Source organism: Eschscholzia californica, unplaced genomic scaffold (genome assembly GCF_041429995.1).
Source record: "Eschscholzia californica isolate CP2 unplaced genomic scaffold, dmEscCali1.0.p SCAF_3, whole genome shotgun sequence".
In the NCBI taxonomy this organism is placed as follows: Eukaryota; Viridiplantae; Streptophyta; class Magnoliopsida; order Ranunculales; family Papaveraceae; genus Eschscholzia; species Eschscholzia californica.
Window position 1 is genome coordinate 31,837,485 of NW_028238420.1, and position 19,323 is coordinate 31,856,807.

A 19,323-nucleotide genomic window follows, 5' to 3' on the forward strand; every position below is an offset into this window, starting at 1 on the left:
TACATGTGCTTGGACCATCCATGTTGTTGCTCCTTTGAAGTCAAGGTCAATGTTTGTGCTGAAAGCTTACAACCCTGTGCATACATGTGATGGTTTTATAACGTCTTCACGTAAACCTAGGTTATCGATAGAAGCTGTTAGCCTATTAATAGTTGATGATATTAGAGAGAACTCGACCAAAAGTACGAAAGATATTGTAACATCATTCAAGCAAGATTACGCTATAAAACTTAGCTACTATTATTCAGAAACATCAACAAAAGTTGAGATGATGTTGTAAAAAATAAATTCGTATATATGAACCAGCCAGTTGCGTCACGACTTCATGTGGGTATACATATAACTTATTTGAAGAGTTTCGTTATGGGCAATTTGGCCAAAACTCCGTAAAAAATGTGAGTCGGTTCAAAAGGGTCGTCAATTTTTTTATTCTTCAGCTCCTTGGGTACTTTTTTTAATATGCAACACCTTGCGGCAGCTATGTAACACTTTGCGCTAGCTTACGACAGTTTTGGAGTGTAATGCAACAACGTTGCAACCGCTTTACAACAGCTTTGGAGCGCCTTGCAACACCTTACAACAGCTTTGCAACGCCTTGCAACACCTTTACAAAAAATATTGGGGTTTTAACCAAACAAATACAAATATTTCGATTTTTAACAAAAAAAAAAAAAAAATATAAGTTACCTTTTTTAACAAAAAAAAAGTTTGAAACTGGGGTCTTCGGCCCAATTTTGTGTTTCTTTACTAGCCCTTAAATAAAGTTCTTTTTAATAACCCAGTTGAGATGTTTGGTATATTATATAGAAAGAGTTTTCATATTAAAAGAAGCTAGGATGGGGCGTTTTTTTTTTCCTGTTGAACTAGGATGGGGCGTTTAGTAAAAAAAACATATAATTGTCATATTGCTGTTATTAAAATAATACACTCACATAATTATATTAATAGAAAATATATAAATAATGAAAATTAAAATATTACACAAGCAAAAAAAATTCATATACACATATAAAGCAGCCATTGGTACACCGGGGGCGGTGGAATTACACCGGAGGAGGTGGAGTTACTGGAGGAGGTGGAGTGCTGGTGATGTGGTGGGGAGGTGGTGTAGCGGTTGTGATGGAGGTGGTGAAGTAGTTGTGATAGTGGTGAATGTTTATTGACGATAAAATAGGTAAACATGTAAGTTTTCATGACATAATACTACTTTATTTTAAAGCAGCTGTACAAAATTTACGAAATTGTGATTTCTTATTTTTGTAGAGAATTAGTTCTTATTACCGGAGGAGGTGGAGCGCTGGTGATGTGGTGGGGAGGTGGTGTAGCGGTTGTGATAGAGGTGGTGAAGTAGTTGTGATAGTGGTGAATGTTTATTGACGATAAAATAAGTAAATATGTAATTTTTCATAACCTACATTTTTTTTTAAAACAACTGTACAAAATTTACGAAATTGTGATTTCTGATTTTTGTAGAAAATTAGTTCTTATTACCGGAGGCGGTGGAGTGCTGGTTATGTGGTGGGGAGGTGGTGTAGCGGTTGTGATAGAGGTGGTGAAGTAGTTGTTATAGTGGTGAATGTTTATTGACGATAAAATAAGTAAATATGTAATTTTTCATAACCTACATTTTTTTTAAAACAACTGTACAAAATTTACGAAATTGTGATTTCTGATTTTTGTAGAAAATTAGTTCTTATTACCGGAGGCGGTGGAGTGTTGGTTATGTGGTGGGGAGGTGGTGTAGCGGTTGTGATGGAGGTAGTGAAGTAGTTGTGATAGTGATGAATGTTTATTGACGATAAAATAGGTAAATATGTAATTTTTCATAACCGCCTTTTTTTTAGAGAAAGTGTACAAAATTTACGAAATTGTAATTTCTGATTTTTGTAGAAAATTAGTTCTTATTACCGGAGACGGTGGAGTGCTGGTTATGTGGTGCGGAGGTGGTGTAGCGGTTGTGATGGAAGTAGTGAAGTAGTTGTGATAGTGATGAATGTTTATTGACGATAAAATAGGTAAATATGTAATTTTTCATAACCTACTGTTTTTTTTTAAAGCAAGTGTACAAAATTTACGAAATTGTGATTTCTGATTGTTGTAGAAAAATAGTTTTTATTACTTAAAACAAACGATTTTTTGTAACCAAACTCATAAAATTTTACTACGCCCGTAAAATAAGCTAAAATATAATTTTCACAACGAAGCAAAGCCTACCAGCCAATATTACAGTAAAAGCGACAAATTGAAGTGTTAATGTTTGGAGGTGGGACTTTAAGTAAGTAGTACATTTATCAAATCTAGTTAACAAGATCTACAACATATTCCGGTGGAGGTGGGATATTTGTAACCGAACCATTGAATAAAAGAAGAATTAATTTATGTCGGTTCATATCATGTCTACTTTCGTGGCCAACAATTTTCATTTCCATTCTTTATGTGATCTTTAATTAATCCAATTGAACTCACATGTATTACGTTTGTCTATTTTCATATCTAGGTGCATGTGGTAATAAAAAGTAGAACTCTTGTGGACAGAGATGATTTTAGATGATGAATCTAGTTTTGCTTATTGTGACTTCAATTCCTTTTTTCTTATGGGAATTCTTCTTTCCAAACTGTAATCGAAGCATATGAAACTTACAATATTGATTTAGAGTGGTATTTTAAAAATGGAGATATAATCTTTTTTCTTTTTCGGGATTTACTGATTTTTTTTTTTTAATTAACATAAGGGAGCCAGAACCTTAATAGAGTAAAATGTAGGCTTCACGCCTACTGCATCAAAAAACAAAGCTAAAAAACTACCACCAGACAAAGTGTCTAACCCGTTCTAAAAATTCTATTCATCCCTCCATTTTGGTCCCTCTCTCATCCCTCCGCTGATGTGGCGACATATCGCTGAAGTATACTTTTTCATCATTATCTCTCCAATTGCTCCACACTTAAGTGATATGTCGCTACATCAGCGGAGGGCTGGGAGAGGGGACCAAAATGGAGGGATGAATATAATTTCTCAACCCGTTCAGTCGCCCTAAGGATACCTCTCATACGTATAAAAGACAATCAAAATCACTCTCACCTAATCATTCAGCGGAACACAAGTAACCCTCCCGGCCATTCTCTTTAGTTAAGAAATCTTAGCTTCGAATGTCTTTACATTCTATCAAATTGAAGCCAACCTCGAGGCTATGATGGGAACATTATCAGAAGCAAGTATATCACCATCCAAAACCTTCACCTTTCCAAAATCAAGACTACGAGTAGCCTTACCTTGATCACGAGAAACAATTCCATCATGCAAAGAAGTCAAAGAAGGCCTATCATCAAAATCCTGCAACACGCTTATATGCTCTATCTGACCCCTCTCCACCCTCTCCAAACCTTGTGATGTGGCACCTTCAACTCCCTTAAGCCCATAATCATCCTTATTTAGCAAGGACTAACTACTGAGAGGTGTCAACATGAGTTCTCACCTTCTTGTGCCTATAATCTGGTGAAGAGGGCTCACTAGCCCTTCCCTTTCGCTTCGCAAATTCATGTTCTTGACATCTTGCCAACCCTCATCATACCCAACCATGACAATTGAACTAACTAGCTGAATCGGAACTGATAACTCAACTTGGATGATAATCTCTATAGAAGCATCAGTCTCAATAGCCCCAGCTCCCTCCATATGATCGTCCTTCTGAATTGGAGGAACCAATCCACAATCACACTCCATAGAAGCAGCTTTATCACCAGCTTTCCCCTTCTCCTTAGGTACCCAAACTTGTTTCACCTTCGGGTGTGAAGCCAGTTTAAGGCACTTAGAGAGAGTATACCCAAAAGCCTTACAATTAGTGTAATAAAATGGCTTCCAAGGGTACTCCACATCAATATAAGGGATCTAATCACAAATAACTCCGCCTACTTCCAATAGAAAGTTACGAGAGATCTCTTTCCCAATTCAACCTCAGTACAAACCCTCGCGAAAACCATACGACTCAATGGGACTGTATGTGAATCCGAAAACAAAGGTGAGCCTATAACAATAGCAATAGCCGCTATATCCTCACAATTCTACATGACTTGGAACACTATAAAAACTAGGCCACATAGGAGCAGACTTTAGATTTAGATTTACTGTTTCTTCTCTCATACTGTTTGAAGCTTCTTCAGACCAACTCTAAATCCTGGGAAATTGTCAAATGCTATCTTCTTGTCAAGGGAGCACCTTTAACAAATTTGGTCATTTGGGGCGTTTTTAGGAAAAATAGAGGCGCCTTTAGAACTTCATTTGTGGAATGCATTCTTAGGGTTACTAATTGGGTCAACGAAATGGTATGTCGGCTGCCACCACTTTCTTCCCGGGTAAAATGCACACAATTTTTGTTACGGGAGTGTTACAATGACAAAATCCTTGATAAGATCCTTGACATGACGAGTCATTTTCACTACAAGACAAAAAAATTTCAAAGCTTGACTTTGATCTAGACCGTTCTTTTATTCGTGTGACGACTCATCGTGTCAAAAATCTTGTCAAAGATTCTTTGTACACTTGCATATCCCTTTTTGTTATATAAACTCACATTTAAGTTATATTTGGTTCAATTGAAGGATTGTAAGTGTGGCATGTAAAAATGGTAAATATACATAAAATTTCTCCTTTCAGTCATTTGTGATTTGCACATTTGACCAATAATCCAGACTTACAAGGGTTCCAGCAACCACAACTACAAGCCACAGATGGACTTCTCTTCCCTCAGGTCACCTGAGTCAGGTGGATCTGTGGATGGTGCTTTCCCATGGTGAGAGGATAACTTGTTTATATGTTGTTCGTCTACCATTGTTGATGTACATCCGTTGAAGTATGTGAGGTTAATTAGGCTTTGAGCCATTTGTAATCTTCTTTAGTCACATTGTTGTTTTGTGTTTTTGTGAAGTTAGTCTTCTCATCTAACTTCTGTAAGCTTTTTTTAATCAATGAAACTATTCTATTTCTTCCAAAAAAAAATAACTGAAGGACACGCTCTCTTGATTGTACAGGCTCTTAGAGAAAAGGTTGAAAATATCATTTGGTCATACCCTTGTATACATAAACTAAAAACGATATGCTCATGAAGAAAACAAACCTAACAAATTATGAGTTAGACATATATTTAAATCATATTCTACTTTTTTGAAATATTATGAAGAAAGCAGATGTAAGATACATATGTGGAGGAGGATTTGAACTAGCCCACAATGTCAACACCAAACACACTAACCAATTACCAACGTGATGAAGGGTCGCTCGGTTTAGATTTTGCATGTCAGCTTCAAAAATGTGGTTGCTTTAGTCCCAACGTGACGAAGAATTTCTTGATTTGGATTTTGTATGTCAGGATTAAAATAATAATTATATTTTACCCAAAATTCGAACATGATTTTAAGTTGTAGTTAGTGGTTAAAAATTTTGAGCACATGCAAAAGTTCAAGAGTTTAAATCCTCCCAATACAAATTTAAGTTATTTTTTTCTAACATGCCTCACGCTCCAATATTAACTCCGTTTGGGGCCTCCAAATACTTAGCCCACCAGTAATAACCACTAAACTATATATTCAACTTTATTTTTATTTTGTTGAAGTCTACTAATTAAAAAATAAAATAGGCGCCCGGATGAACATTTGCCTCTAACCACATACATCTAATGAGCTAAAAATGTATATTAAAACGGAAGGTTGACAATCAAGCGTTTACGGATAGAGTATGAACAAAAGTCACTTAGAGGTCTCGACTCAGTGGCGTGGCTGAAATTATAAGAGCAGGTGCGAAGGGAAAAGAATAGGTTCACGGTCCTGATTTAGGAATAGTGCAAATACCTCAAACCCTAAACCCTAAAACCTAAACCAATATCAAATCCTAATCCAATATCATCTCTTGAAACTTTTATTTGCCATGTTTACAAGATATCTCTTTCTTTTATCCTCTCTTGAAAGTGTTTATTTGTAGAGTTCACAAGGGTACTAAACCTAAACTTATGAAATCTCTCAAGGACCAAAAATAGCCCACTCCAAAAGGAAATCAACAACTGCCAATTTTATTTATTTGTTTTAACCACTTAGACCTACTTTAGTGTCCACTAAAAACGGTTAAGGGATTTTTCTTAATACGTGACCTAAACATATGAACGATAAGTCAGGAACAAGTTTTTTTCAACCCAATTTCCAAATGCGTAGGATTCACGACGACCCCTTCCCGTATCTATTCATTTTTAAGATTCTAATGGTGAAAATCTTTAGTGATTAGCGAGCAAATCTCTGATTTGTAGTGGATCAATGTCCATTGTCCCTCTGCTTTCCTAAGTTCTATATTTTTATATGTTTGTACATGATTTTGGTCTTTTAAGATTGCTAAAAGCCATTATGGATGTAGACAAATGTTTGCAATAAGGTATAGATTTCCAAGAAGAATAATTCTTCTCGAATAAAACTCACCTCTATACCTAAACCACATTTGGAAGTATGCAAACATGTTAGTCAATCCTGTTGGTGTGCACACACTGTGAGAATAATGCCAGATAGCTGAGGGTATTATTTTATGAATGATCAACAATATAATGATAATTTATTACTTCTACCCAAATGATAGTAAATTTGGTAAGGTAAGAGCATCTCCAATGCAAAACTAAAAAAAAAACTAATTGGCTTATGTGTTGAGTCTCAATTGAGATTCTCCTTCCTATGTGGCTAATTTAAGTGTCTCTAATTCAAGTCCTTCTCAAATGCAACACTCTAAAAAACTCTAATACATGTCACACATACATTTAATAGGAAAAAGTGGTTGAGAAAGAAAGACTTTTTATTGGTCCAAAAATTAAATTTGATGACTAGGACACTTAAGACTCTCAAAAGAGATCTCAAAAATAGAATTTTTAGTTGAGACATCTTAAAACTTAATGCTTTCACATCATCTTAAGATATCAATTGAGTTTTGCATTAGAGAAATTTTTTCTCAAAAAAAACTCTAAAGTCCTTGGTGGCACTTAAGTTTTAAGATTGAGTAGTGCATTGGAGATGCTCTAACAAACTTAACATGGTAAGGGAACTAGACCCGACAATAATACATGTTTTATGTCAAATTGATAAAATGATAAATCTTAGACTCAAACAATGTCATATCTATATAATAAGGGAAAAAGGTATCCTTTTAAGAATATAATTCTGTATTCAATAGATAAGATTACACCTCTCAAATTTGTCTTCAAGAATTTTTTTTCTTTTGAGGAATCGACTACGATCTACGTTAGCCTTTACAAGGCATTGACACATCATTAAAGTGTGATAAGCACGCTAACCGGTCAAGTTAAACTAATAATTAAAGAGGCCTAAAGCCCGACAAGAAAGAGCCTAAAGTCCGACAACATCTATTTTTTTTAGTGCCTAAATTACATAGGATAAATCTTGGTACTGCTTCCACTGAGACTCGATCCCAAGATCTCATGGGCTTAAGAGAGATGTCCTACCATTACACCAAAGGGTGGTGGACTGTCTTCAAGAAGTGAAGTTACATCTTCCAAACTTATCTTCAAGGGTTGAGATTATACCTCTCAAACTTATCTTGAATGATTAAGATTACATCTTCCAACTTATCCTCAATGACTAAGATTATACCTCCCAAACTGATCTTCAAAGGTTGAGAATTAGAACTGTCTGTCTCCATTAGACACGTGTTATATCCTCGTAGAACTATATGATAAACACAATAACCGCTTAATTTAAACTCTAATAAAAAGACACCTAAAAGCTAACTAAACTATTGGCACAAGGGTTTTGGAGTAGCCGCAGTACCAACTGAGCCATAAATTGGTGGTTTTAAATTTGATTATTAATTCAACAAAGATCTATAAAAACTTGATTTTTGGCCAAAAAAAAACTTCTTCTTTTTTGTTAAGAGGTCAAAAAACTTCTTGGAGATAAAGAACTTTTACAAACCTCACCATGTTGAAAGAGTAATGATGGAACTATAACTGGGCTGAAAATTATATTAAATATAGATGGCATGTTGACAACTTATACTTTTAAATGTGAGATAATGAGATTCCTTTGCCATTTAGTTATTAACTAGAATTATGTAATGAATATTGTCAATCCAAGAGAGTGGCTTCCTATGTCATTGGGGTGAGAACATTGTTAATCCAAGAGAGTGGCATTATTCCTATGTCATTAGGATGAGCATATTGTTAACCGAAGAGTGTGCCATGACATTATTCAGAATTTCATATGTCATATTAGGGTAAAACTTGTAACTTTACATTCAAGAGAAAGGAGAATTACAAACATGTTATGAAATGTTATTTCATATTTTGGGAATGTCATTCAACGGGAGACGAGACATTAGAAAAATTGTTACTCTAAACAATTAGGATACCTCTAGTACTTATACATTGTTTATGTTCGTATAGAAAATTCAAAGTTTTTCGCTAGTTGTACATCGTTCTTAGGATATCGTTTTCAAGCATTTTTTAAGTATACAACCTAAATCTATTATGTGGAGCTCTAATCACTAATCAAGTACTTTTGCCCATCTTTTTAGTCTTAATCATAAAGTAAATATAGTTTAGACCTTGATTAGTGTCAAATTGATCAAATCATGTCATCTCAATATCAATTCAAAAACTAATTAAACCCAAAATTAAAAGTAAATTGATATATTTGTTCTTTCATATAAACTTTAAACTCAACAAACCATCACATTCCTTTCCTTTATAACAAAGTACAAACAAAATCAAGAAAAGTACAAAGAAGAGAGATGAGAGAGAGAGAGAGAGAGAGAGAGTCAATTGAGGAGAGAAGGAAGAGTATTAGAGAAATTCTGCCTACCATTAAAAAGCAAACGTTTCCAATTCTTCAAAGGACCCATAAATTGTTTAGAAACACAAACTCTAGCAACTGAAACACCAAACAACATACTCTTCCTTAACCTCTTCAATTTACTTCCAATCTTAATTCTCAATCTACAAATTCTAACTCTCAATGAAGAAGATTGCTTTCTTCTAAAATCAGCTTGTTTCATTGTTTTATAAATCATAAATTGTGCTTTTCTATGCTTCATATCTTCTGGGTCTTCTATTTCCATCTTTGTATACCCATAAACTCCCTTCCTACCCATCAATTGATTCATTCCCACTATTTCTTTTAGAGAGAGAGAGAGAGAGAGAGAGAGAAACAGAGGAATAGTAGATCTTGCTAGCTAGTTAGCTGTTAACAAGTGATTGAGAAACTAGTGAGGAGTACTTCAATATATATACATGTTCATAAAATGATTAATATTGGTGGTGGTGGGGTCAAATGGGTTGAGAGAGAGAATGAGAGATCATCTCTAATTCTAGAGAGAGAGAGAGAGAGAGAGAGAGAGAGAGAGAGAGAGAGAGAGAGAGAGAAGTTAGAGTCGGAGAGAGAAAGATGAAGCTTTCAATGGTAATGCATGTGAAGTCATAGTTGTGGGTGTATAAGAAAATCAAATAATGGAGGTAAGAGGGGGAAATAAGATAGTGAGCTGGGGACAAACGTCATGTCTTAATTTAAGAAATAAATTTAAGTGACCCTTATTAGACATCAAGAAGCAGAATCAGATGTACTAATCACTAGTGAAATGAAACTGGCTTGTTTCATTTCGTCTCCCTAGTTTTTTCATGCCATGATATAAAGAAATCAACCATTAAACAATTTGGAATAATAAAAATAAATCAACCCCTAAACAACAAGTTGTTGTGCTAAAGAAAGACGTGGGCATTTGACGTATGTGATGCAACCCTTTGAAATCTAAAATTATACTACTGCGACCTGATGATGCCTCGGTGGTTTCTAAGGAGGTTTCATCTGTGTGGTATCTGAAGAGATTTTGCGTTATATATGGTTTTTTGCTTATTTGACTTCTATATGTACATTATATATTACAATTTAGTACATGATCGTTCGATTAAATATATATCTTTCTAGTTCAGTAATTCCGTTTAGTTTAGTTGTATATGACAATTTGCTTTTAATCATCGACATTTGCTAATGAATTTAAGAGTTTACAATCTTTATAAGTGAAAAAAAGACAAACTTATTAGTAGAGTGCTCTATGTAAATGGTATTGACAATGAATTTACTCGAATTTTCGATGAGTTCAAAACTTTTGGGCCTTCCTAAGTGATACACTATTTTCTTCACTCTTCTTTAGTATGGAGGTTACTACACACCCCCATTTTCGAAAAAAATACTAAATTATCCATTGTTTAGTCTACTAGTTAGATAAGTTACTATTTAGAAAAGCTTGACACTGATTATCTATATCGAACCGTCATTCTAATTGAATATGCCGACTTAAATTGAAGAATTGTATGGAATTTCAATTTTAGATAAATTCACGTGCGAAATTAATAGAACATGCATCTACCTTAAACAAGTTTAGCAATTTAATGAATCTTGATTATATACTTCTTAGAAATTTATGATACAACTTCAAATTTGTTTAGATCCAAAATAATTTAGAAAGTAAATAAGATATAGGTTAAATTTAGGAACTATGGACGGGCAGACGGCACTTACCATTTTGGATAAACTCACAAACATGATTTGTGACACAAGCCACCATGACTTGAAAGCAATAATGGATTTCAAAATTAGGTTTACATATTGTCTGAATGTCAACTCAAAAGTCAACAATGGCACCAATGTGTAAACCCTATTTTTCTTCCTTTTTGTCAGTATTAAGTGGCAACATGTTCGGATTTCGAATGGGGTGGTACGGTTACAACGGGCCTTATTCTCAGGGTGTCCAAAGTAATTTTGGTGATAACAATTTAATATTTTGAGCTAATTCTAAGATTCTTTTAGTATAAGTAATTGTGTATCTAATTAGAAGTAAAACTAAAATAATGAAGGTATAAGAAACATTAAATCATTAATGAAAAGGAAGGAAGAGACTATTGATCATTTGTGTAGGAGATATAGAAGTGCAATGGAAGTTTAGAGCTGCTCCATACTGTCCCTTACGCTTGATGGAGATATAGAGTTCAAGAAAGAGTTGCTGAAATGGTTAAAGGAAGAAATTGATGTCAACAAATTGAAGTTGAGAATATACACCATCCAGTGTTTATGCAAGGCTCGAAATAAACATATCTTTGGTAATACCTTACCATGTGTAAATGGCATTGTTTAACAGGCAGTCAAAATGGTAAGTGGCGAAGAGAATGTAGCTTGGAAACAACTGGGACTGAGCTACAGTTGGAAGATAATTCAAGCGGTTGGTTTCCTCCTTATGTAAGTGATATTAGAATAAATTTTGACGCATCGTTTAAACAAAGGTTGGCAGTTGTTGATGTTGTGGCCAGGGATCATGAAGGATCATTTTTATGAGCCAAAACTGAAGTTATGGTATTGACCGATGTCATGGTGGGGGAAACTATGAGCAAAAATAACAATCTGCTTGACAAATGAGTTGAAACACCTTGAGGGGGATTCGTTGCAAGTTATCTTAGCCTGTATGGCAGTGAACGAACAACCTTCGTTGAGAATATAACATATAGTTTCAGATGTTCAGTTGGCGGCGCAGAATTTCGATAAACTAGAGTTTAGGCATTGTGCTCGAATCATGAATAATAGTGCTCATTTACTTGCAAAACTTGCTTTTATAAATAATGTAACTCAAAGTTGAGTGTATCTGATCATCCTTTCTTGCATTGTAAGTAAATTGGCAACTGATGTAGTCAATATTTCGTCTTAATAAAATCAGGCCAAGACCTTTTCCCATTAGAAAAAAATATGGTTAGAAAAAAATGTCTCTGAAATCTGTGATAACAATACAACAACAACAATGATGATATATTTTTTTATTTTTACCATTTGTTTTTACAGTAAACACGAAGTAAGAGAGAGACGAACAAAGTTGTCAGTTTGGTGTGAAGACTGATATTGTGCGACCTCCTAGGTTGAAGATCAAATTGTGGTTGCACAGATAAAATCTAATTCATAAATTGCAAAAGAACATGTTTAATATAATGTGTCCTTCAATCGAACGTTGTACTAGTCATACTTTTTAGTAGTTTCGGAAAACCTTAGTACCCACTGAAAAATTGATTAAAAAAAAAGATATTTTCGAAAATTGGGATTACTCATATGTGTATACCCATGTTTCACTTTGTTCTCATTTATCTGGTTTCCTCTATTTTCATGCCAATATATGGATAACAAATTATCTTATATGGACAACTATCCTTGAGTCTAGTGAAAATCCACTATGTTTGATTTTATTGACTTTGATTTAATAAGGGGACGATCCTTAAATGTTAAAACAGTGACTAATCTGAGGACCATTAAGTAATACAATAGTCAAAAATAGAAAACTTAATTGTCGTTAATGTTCTCCTTCTTCTTCTTATTGTTAGTCTTATTATTATTCTTTTACGATTATTACAAGAAAATACAATTTTTACCACTTCACTATTGTCAAACTTTAGATGGATGAGGAAGATAAACCCCCTTAATCTCCACTGAAAGAAGGTTTTCTAGTCGTTTCTGTAGTAGGAATTAATGATATTGATGAGGTAAAACTCTAACTTTTATTATTTTATTTTGTATCTTCGTTTTTTGTAGTTTGGAAGAATCGAAAACGATTTCATGAGCAAAATTCGAAGAGAAAGAGACGACTACTAGAATTTCGTGGAAAATTCACGAAAATTTATTACTTTTTTCAGGGGTTTTTCTACGAAAATATGGGCATATTTCTTGTAGTTTTCCACGAAAATATAGTTAAATTTCTTTTAGTTTGTTTCATAATACAAGCAGACCTGCTTGTTGTTTTGGTACCAAAAGATTAACTTCCTAGTGTTTTATTTTTTGATTTCAAGGGGTTTAGGGTTCATGAAGAAGACCCGATCTACCATGGATTGGGTCGGTTTTGTTCAACATGCAATTCATATTTAGAGAAGATTCTTCTACAGTTTTCTTTGATTTTCTTGGTGCCATGATCAACAATGTTTTCAAAGTTTCTCTCTACAAATTTTGGTGGTGATGAAGAAAAATAATATATAGGGTTTATGGAAGAAAATATGGAGAACTTAAAATAAAAACTCTGATTCTTAGCGGACAAGAGTGAAAAATAATAGAGTTGTGTCCCCTTAAAAACTGTTGTTCATATAAAATTCTAATTTTTCTAGTTGCCCACATAAAATAGTTATCCATATAAGATAATTGGTTGTCCACAAATTGACCTTGAGTTTGTTATTTAAGTAATTGTGGAAAAACGTCTTTTTTCTTAAACACAGCATAACCTGATCAGATTCATCATACAAAAGAAAAAAAAAAGTAAAAAAAAAAAACAATTAATTACATTAAAAAAACGTTTTGAAAAAAAATACGAAAAAAAAACAGTTAATAAAAAACACTGTGATAGGTTTGGAGGGAATAAAGTACTAAGATGTAAACGTGATTTTTTGAATTGTTATTGATGATCCAAATATTTGTCATCAATTGACCGAGTCAAAAAGTCAAATAAAGACTCAAAAGTACGGGTCGATCCGTATTCAAGTCATTGGGGAGGTGAATCCGACGAACACCCTAATATTCTTGCAGAATTTATAGCCGGACAATTCAAAAATAGAGTTTCATTTCGAAAGGCAATGAAAAAAGTTATTGAAATAACTAAGCAAGCAGATAGAAAAGGAATTCAAGTATAAATTGCAGGACATCTCAACGGGAAAGAAATCTGTCATTTAAGTCCAGAATTGGGAGGTTGGCACGAGTGTCCTAGGCGCCTTAAGCCATTTCCTATGTCTAACTACAACGAGGTCTACTCTGAATCCAGAATAAGCAGGGAGGTCTACGAAAATTGGGTTGATACTTCAAAATCACGAAATATGGGAGGGTATTGATGGGTCATGAAAATGTCTTATCTAAGTCATTTAATTTAGGCAAGTTAGTCAATTTGGAGTCTTTATATAATAAAATGATTGGTTTGCTTGATTACGTGTGTTTTATGGGATTAAGTGCGAAAAAACGGTCAAAAGGTACACAAAAGGCATTTTGGTCATTTGGAGTCAAGGAAATTCTGATAAATTAGTAATATCAATATATGGGTGAAAATTAAAGTCCAAGACTAACCCGTAGGTGAAAACGAAAGTCAAATCGGAGTCTGGACGGATAAACTAAGCAAAATCAAAGTTGGGGCCAACATTAGGTCAACGCTCGGGACAAGTTTGAGACCCATTTGAAGAAGTAGGACATGTGATGCATTTCAAGAGGGTGACATGGTGCAATCCGAAGGCATGATGCACCTTAGTCCCATAGTGCGCGATGCATCGAAACAATATCGAAGAGCAACCGATACACTGTGTCGCGCCACAATTTAGCAACAGTGGCCCCTAGACGTGTGTTTCACCCAGATCCGTCTTTCTTCATCCAACGACTCCTGATTCCGCTGCAACTTATCCCTGTGATCGCGTAGAAGTGGAAAGGCGTCAAGAGTCCATCAGAAGATAAATTTCCATAAAAACATCTACAAGATCAAAAATACAATTTATTGAATACGAAATATATGCAAATAAGAAAATATTTGGGTTATTTCCCAAATGGCCCCCAACTTTGTGACCATCTTCCTGTCTAGCCCCCTAGATTAGCAAAAATACCCATATGACCCTCTTTTTCAATTACCGTTAACTTTATGTTAACCAGTCATCATTTCTCTTTCTTGCATCTCATTACCTCTCCCTGCCACCTCACGTTACCGCCACCTCATCATCTTCTCCGGCGAAGGTCACCGGCCGGCCAATTTTCTGGTCTACCCTTCAAACATTAAAACAAAAAACCTTTTTTTCCTCTCCTCTCTCTCTCTCTAAAAATATTTTTTTTCTTTCCTCTCTCTAAAACAGATTTAGAGAGAAGCATGTTCGTGATGTGTTATTTAATTCATAAAAACATCTAAAGGGCTGTAATGAACCATTTAAAGGTCGGCAAAAACCATCCAAAGGGTTTTCTAAAACCGTCCAAATGGTCTTCTAAGACTATGTAAACTATTCATAGATGTACTCATGGTGGAGATGCATAATTTTTCAATACTAGTATATTTAATCGTCATGGTAAAGTACATGTCGTTGAAACTCGGTAAATTCATCATATCTTCTTTCTGTCTAGGGGTTTATTAATCAAGGGTACAGAAATCTTACGTCCTCAAGATTGTTTAATTGATAGGATGAGAGTATTAGGGCAACCTGTTTTAACTCGTCGTAGATCTTACTATTCTGCTAACCCTAACCCTAAAATTTCTAGAAAGTCAGAATCAACCAAAAAACCATCGATTTCAAAGAAATCATCATCATCATCGTCTGTTGAAGATGTAGTAAAACCAGTGAAGAAAAACAATATCGTTATAGGTCAAGTAACGATTTTGAAACGTGGTGAATCACTTAATGTGATTAAGAAGAAGAAATCAAATGATTTGAAGAAGAAATCATCAAATGATTTTGTTGAAGTTTTTGGTACAGAAAGATTAGGACCTGGTCCAGAAATGGTTTCTAAATAAATTCGTATTTCAGATCTGATCTCCTCTCTTCCGATTATATCTGGTGATGTTTATACTAGCATATTTAATCGTCATGGTACAAAAAAATATATATTTGAAGTTTTTTTTTTTTATGTTTGAAGGTCGCCGACCGGAAAATTGGCCGGCCGCGACCTTCGTCGGAGAAGATGATGAGGTGGCGGTAACGTGAGGTGGCAGAGCGAGGTAATGAGATGGAAGAGAGAGAAATGATGACTGGTTAACGGAAAGTTAACGGTAACTGAAAAAGGGGGTCAATATGGGTATTTTTGCTAATCTAGGGGGCTAGGCAGGAAGTTGGTCACAAAGTTGGGGGCCATTTGAGAAATAACCCAAAATATTTAATATCACAACTACAAAATCAAAGGTCCAATCTCTAAACTCTGACTTGTAACTCAATTCTTTAACTGCAAGAACACCATACTGACTTGAGTGTCCGAGAAGTTTATGAGTTCTTTGCAGGTTATGTCCTAAATTTACGGTAAGCAATTCAACATTTGATGTAGCGAATCTTCACCTAAAGTTATTTTAGACATCATCGGTTATTGTCGTTTTAGTAATTTCATATTTAATAATCTTTAAGAGCCATTAAATTGGTGATTTTTTTACATCCCTACTCTTTCTTTTAACACGGGTATTATAAGTAGAGGTGCTCAAAAGGCCGGGCCGGGCCGGGCCGGGTTGGGCCCGTTCCGTACAGGCCCGGACCGGCCTGGCCCGTACGGAAAACGGGCCAGGTCAACCCGGGTTCTGTCCCGGGCCCGGGCTGGGCCCCTATTTTGGGCCCGACGGGCTCGGCCCGGCCCGGAAAAGCCCGGCAAATTTTTTTTTTTTTCCTTTTTCTTTCTTTCTTTAAATATTTCTATTCCTCCTAATCATTTATATCCTATTTAGAAATTTAAGTTGGAGAAGAAATTTTTGGTAAGCTTTAAAAAATCTTTTTAAAAAATAAATTTAGGTAAGTTGTTGAGATAGAAATAAATATTTATATTTATGTTAAGGATTCATATCCTTATGTAAGTTTTTTTTTTTTTTTTATGAGATATCCTTATGAAAGTTTAGAAAATCTTTTCTTTTTTAAGTTAGAGAATATAAAAAGAATATAGGTAAGTTTCATTAAACCATTTTTGTGTAAGTTTTAGAAAATCTTTTCTTTTCGAGTAAGAGAAGAAATTTTTAGTAAATACTATAAATTTTTTAAGTAAGTTCCATTTTGTTTTAATTTACTTTAGGTAAGTTCGATTTGTTTAGGTATATAGTCGTTACCAGTGGCGAAGCCAGAAATTTATATCAATGGGGGCACTTTTTAGTCAAAGTTCTTTAAAAAAATCAAACATACGTACTAAAAAATTATACCTCCGGTGGTTCGTTCAATCCAATACATATCTATAATTGTAAAAGTTGATTCTATATCATTATAATAATTATCACATCACTGTATCATTTTCATCATAAGCGCAAGTTATCATTTATCCATACATTTCTCATTTAATATCATAGTTAGTTTTAACAATTTTCTTACCTGAAAATAATTGTGGATCGATCTATGACTTATAAATTGAAATACCTATGGAGCAACAAACAAACATTTTTATCTGTATCATAAACGAAAGCAAGTGTTATCAACTTCTTTTTTGATATCCTCTCGTTTTGAACTAGTAATATGAAAAAATTACGAAGATATTTATGTTGTTAAAAAAGATGTTTGATGCAGAGCAGTTAATTCAATTATTAGTAAGTCTTAAAAAACCTTAGTATGTGAGGTTAGCTTAACTTTTTATAAAAGAAAAAAAAAATGAAGGTAGGTGGGTTTCAAACCCGTGATCTGGTGCAGCACAATCACTGCATTGCTTCAATCCCACCAATTCACCAGCAGCCAATGTATGAGTGTAAATGAGTGCTTCAAGGATTATATCTGTGTTGTTGCATTTTGGGTGTAAAGAGTAAATACATAGGGGATGTGGGGGCACGTGCCCCCACTTGCCCCTATGTAGCCCCGCCCCTGGTCATTACTTTAATACTACGTGATAAGTTTTATTTTCTTTTAAGTAAGTTCTATTACAAATAGTTTTATATTTGTAATATTACTTTTTAATTTAATTTTAGGATTAGTTAAGTTTTAATTGAGTTTCATATTAAAAAAAAGGAAAAAAAAAAAAAAAACAGATTAGCCTGGTCAAACCCGGGTTTGGCCCGGCCCGGATAAGCCTGGCCTGGGTCAAGTCACGGTCCCGGGCTGGGCCATAGGTTTAGCTAACCCGGGACCGGCCCGGCCCGCAACCCGGCCCGGCCCGCAACCCGGCCCGGCCCGCAACCCTGCCTGGACCGTTCTATAAAAGGCCGGGCCGGCCCGGCCCGGCCTTTTGAGCACCACTAATTATAAGAAAGAAAAGGAAAGGCAATTTCCCACCGGCAAATAGAAGTGAAGGGAGGAGTGGGAACAATGAAATAAAGGATTGTTCTTTCCTAGTTAATGCCTTAATGGATTGGGGCCAGCATTTTTTCTGATACGAAGTCTGAAAAAGAGTCAAATCTGTTTATATTTAAGGAGAGAGAGTTTAAGATTGCTTGCTGTTTCTTCCGTGTTTGTCTGTCCGTTGTCCTTCCCATGTCCTATACCGTGTTTGGCTGTCCATCTACACACAATTTTCACCTCTTTCTAATTAAATTTGCCATTATCCATCCGTACGTGCCTATTTGTCTCCTAATAAAATCTTAAACTAATTCTTTTTCATCTTTTTATATCAACTTCAAATAATCTCCAGAATGGTAATTTGTGAAAGATAAAAAGTTTGATGTAAATTTCACTTAATCTTATAGAAGTAGAAATAGTGAGAGAGGATTTAATTTTTACTCTCCAAACGTGCCCTTTCTGTCTCTAAAACCTCCCGAAAATCTCAACCGCTGGTCACTTTTACATGTCAATTTTGGGTGACATTTTTGTCTAGCCTATGTACATTTTTCTAGAATTTGATGTTAATCTAAAAAATAGTTCATAGTTTCTTTTAAACATCATAGACCATGTCATGAAATCAAGAATATATTACATAACATTGATACATCTTAAAGAGAGAATAAAGATATAGTTACATGAAATATCCCTTCCTTCTATAGTTAAAAAGAACCCTAACAATATCTCACAAAGATCTGTAAGTGCATGGGTGGTTAAATATTTCGTACATTATATATACAAATTACAAGAATTTTGAAGTAAACTTAGCGCTCTAAGACTCGAACCCCAACCTGAGAGATATTTTTTCGGGAGGGCACAACCAACCGGGTTACATGCCCATGTGCAAAAATAGTTCATAATTGAGACAACATTTTGTTTATTCCTAAAGTAGATAGTGTTATAGAGACTTCTACCGTACCCCGCGAATAAAATCCTAGTACTATATAGGTTTATGTACATAAGCTAGACTCTTGGATGGAAGTTTCTAAATTTGCTTCTAAGCCGCAGTGGTTATCGACATCTGACTGCTCAATATAATTATCCCATCACACCTTCTAGTGTGTCAAAGGTAGAAAATTTCTAGATCATACTATTCATGGCAAAGATAAATCAGCAATGCGCGAGAAACACAAATACAACTTCGAAAATTTTGCGTTTTTTCGTACTATAAGAATTTAGTTGCATGTCGTGGCAATGGTAAGGGATCATTCATTTTGGAAATGTAATTTATGTTTGGGACGTATAATTGGAATACATTTTCTTTTTCTTTAAATACTTAACTCCCATCTACAACATTATTTATTCAAAATAAGAATCGACCCCCAAGACT

The 19,323-nt window shown here is 34.7% G+C and overlaps 1 protein-coding gene across 1 annotated transcript; it reads right to left on the reverse strand.

The window, feature by feature from the left end:
* Positions 1-8,797: 8,797 nt before the first annotated feature.
* LOC147549551 (uncharacterized) lies at positions 8,798-9,142 on the reverse strand. Its single transcript, XM_086668321.1, has one exon. The coding sequence runs from the start codon at positions 9,140-9,142 to the stop codon at positions 8,798-8,800; it is 345 nt and encodes a 114-aa protein (XP_086524447.1).
* Between the last annotated feature and the right edge of the window lie 10,181 nt (positions 9,143-19,323).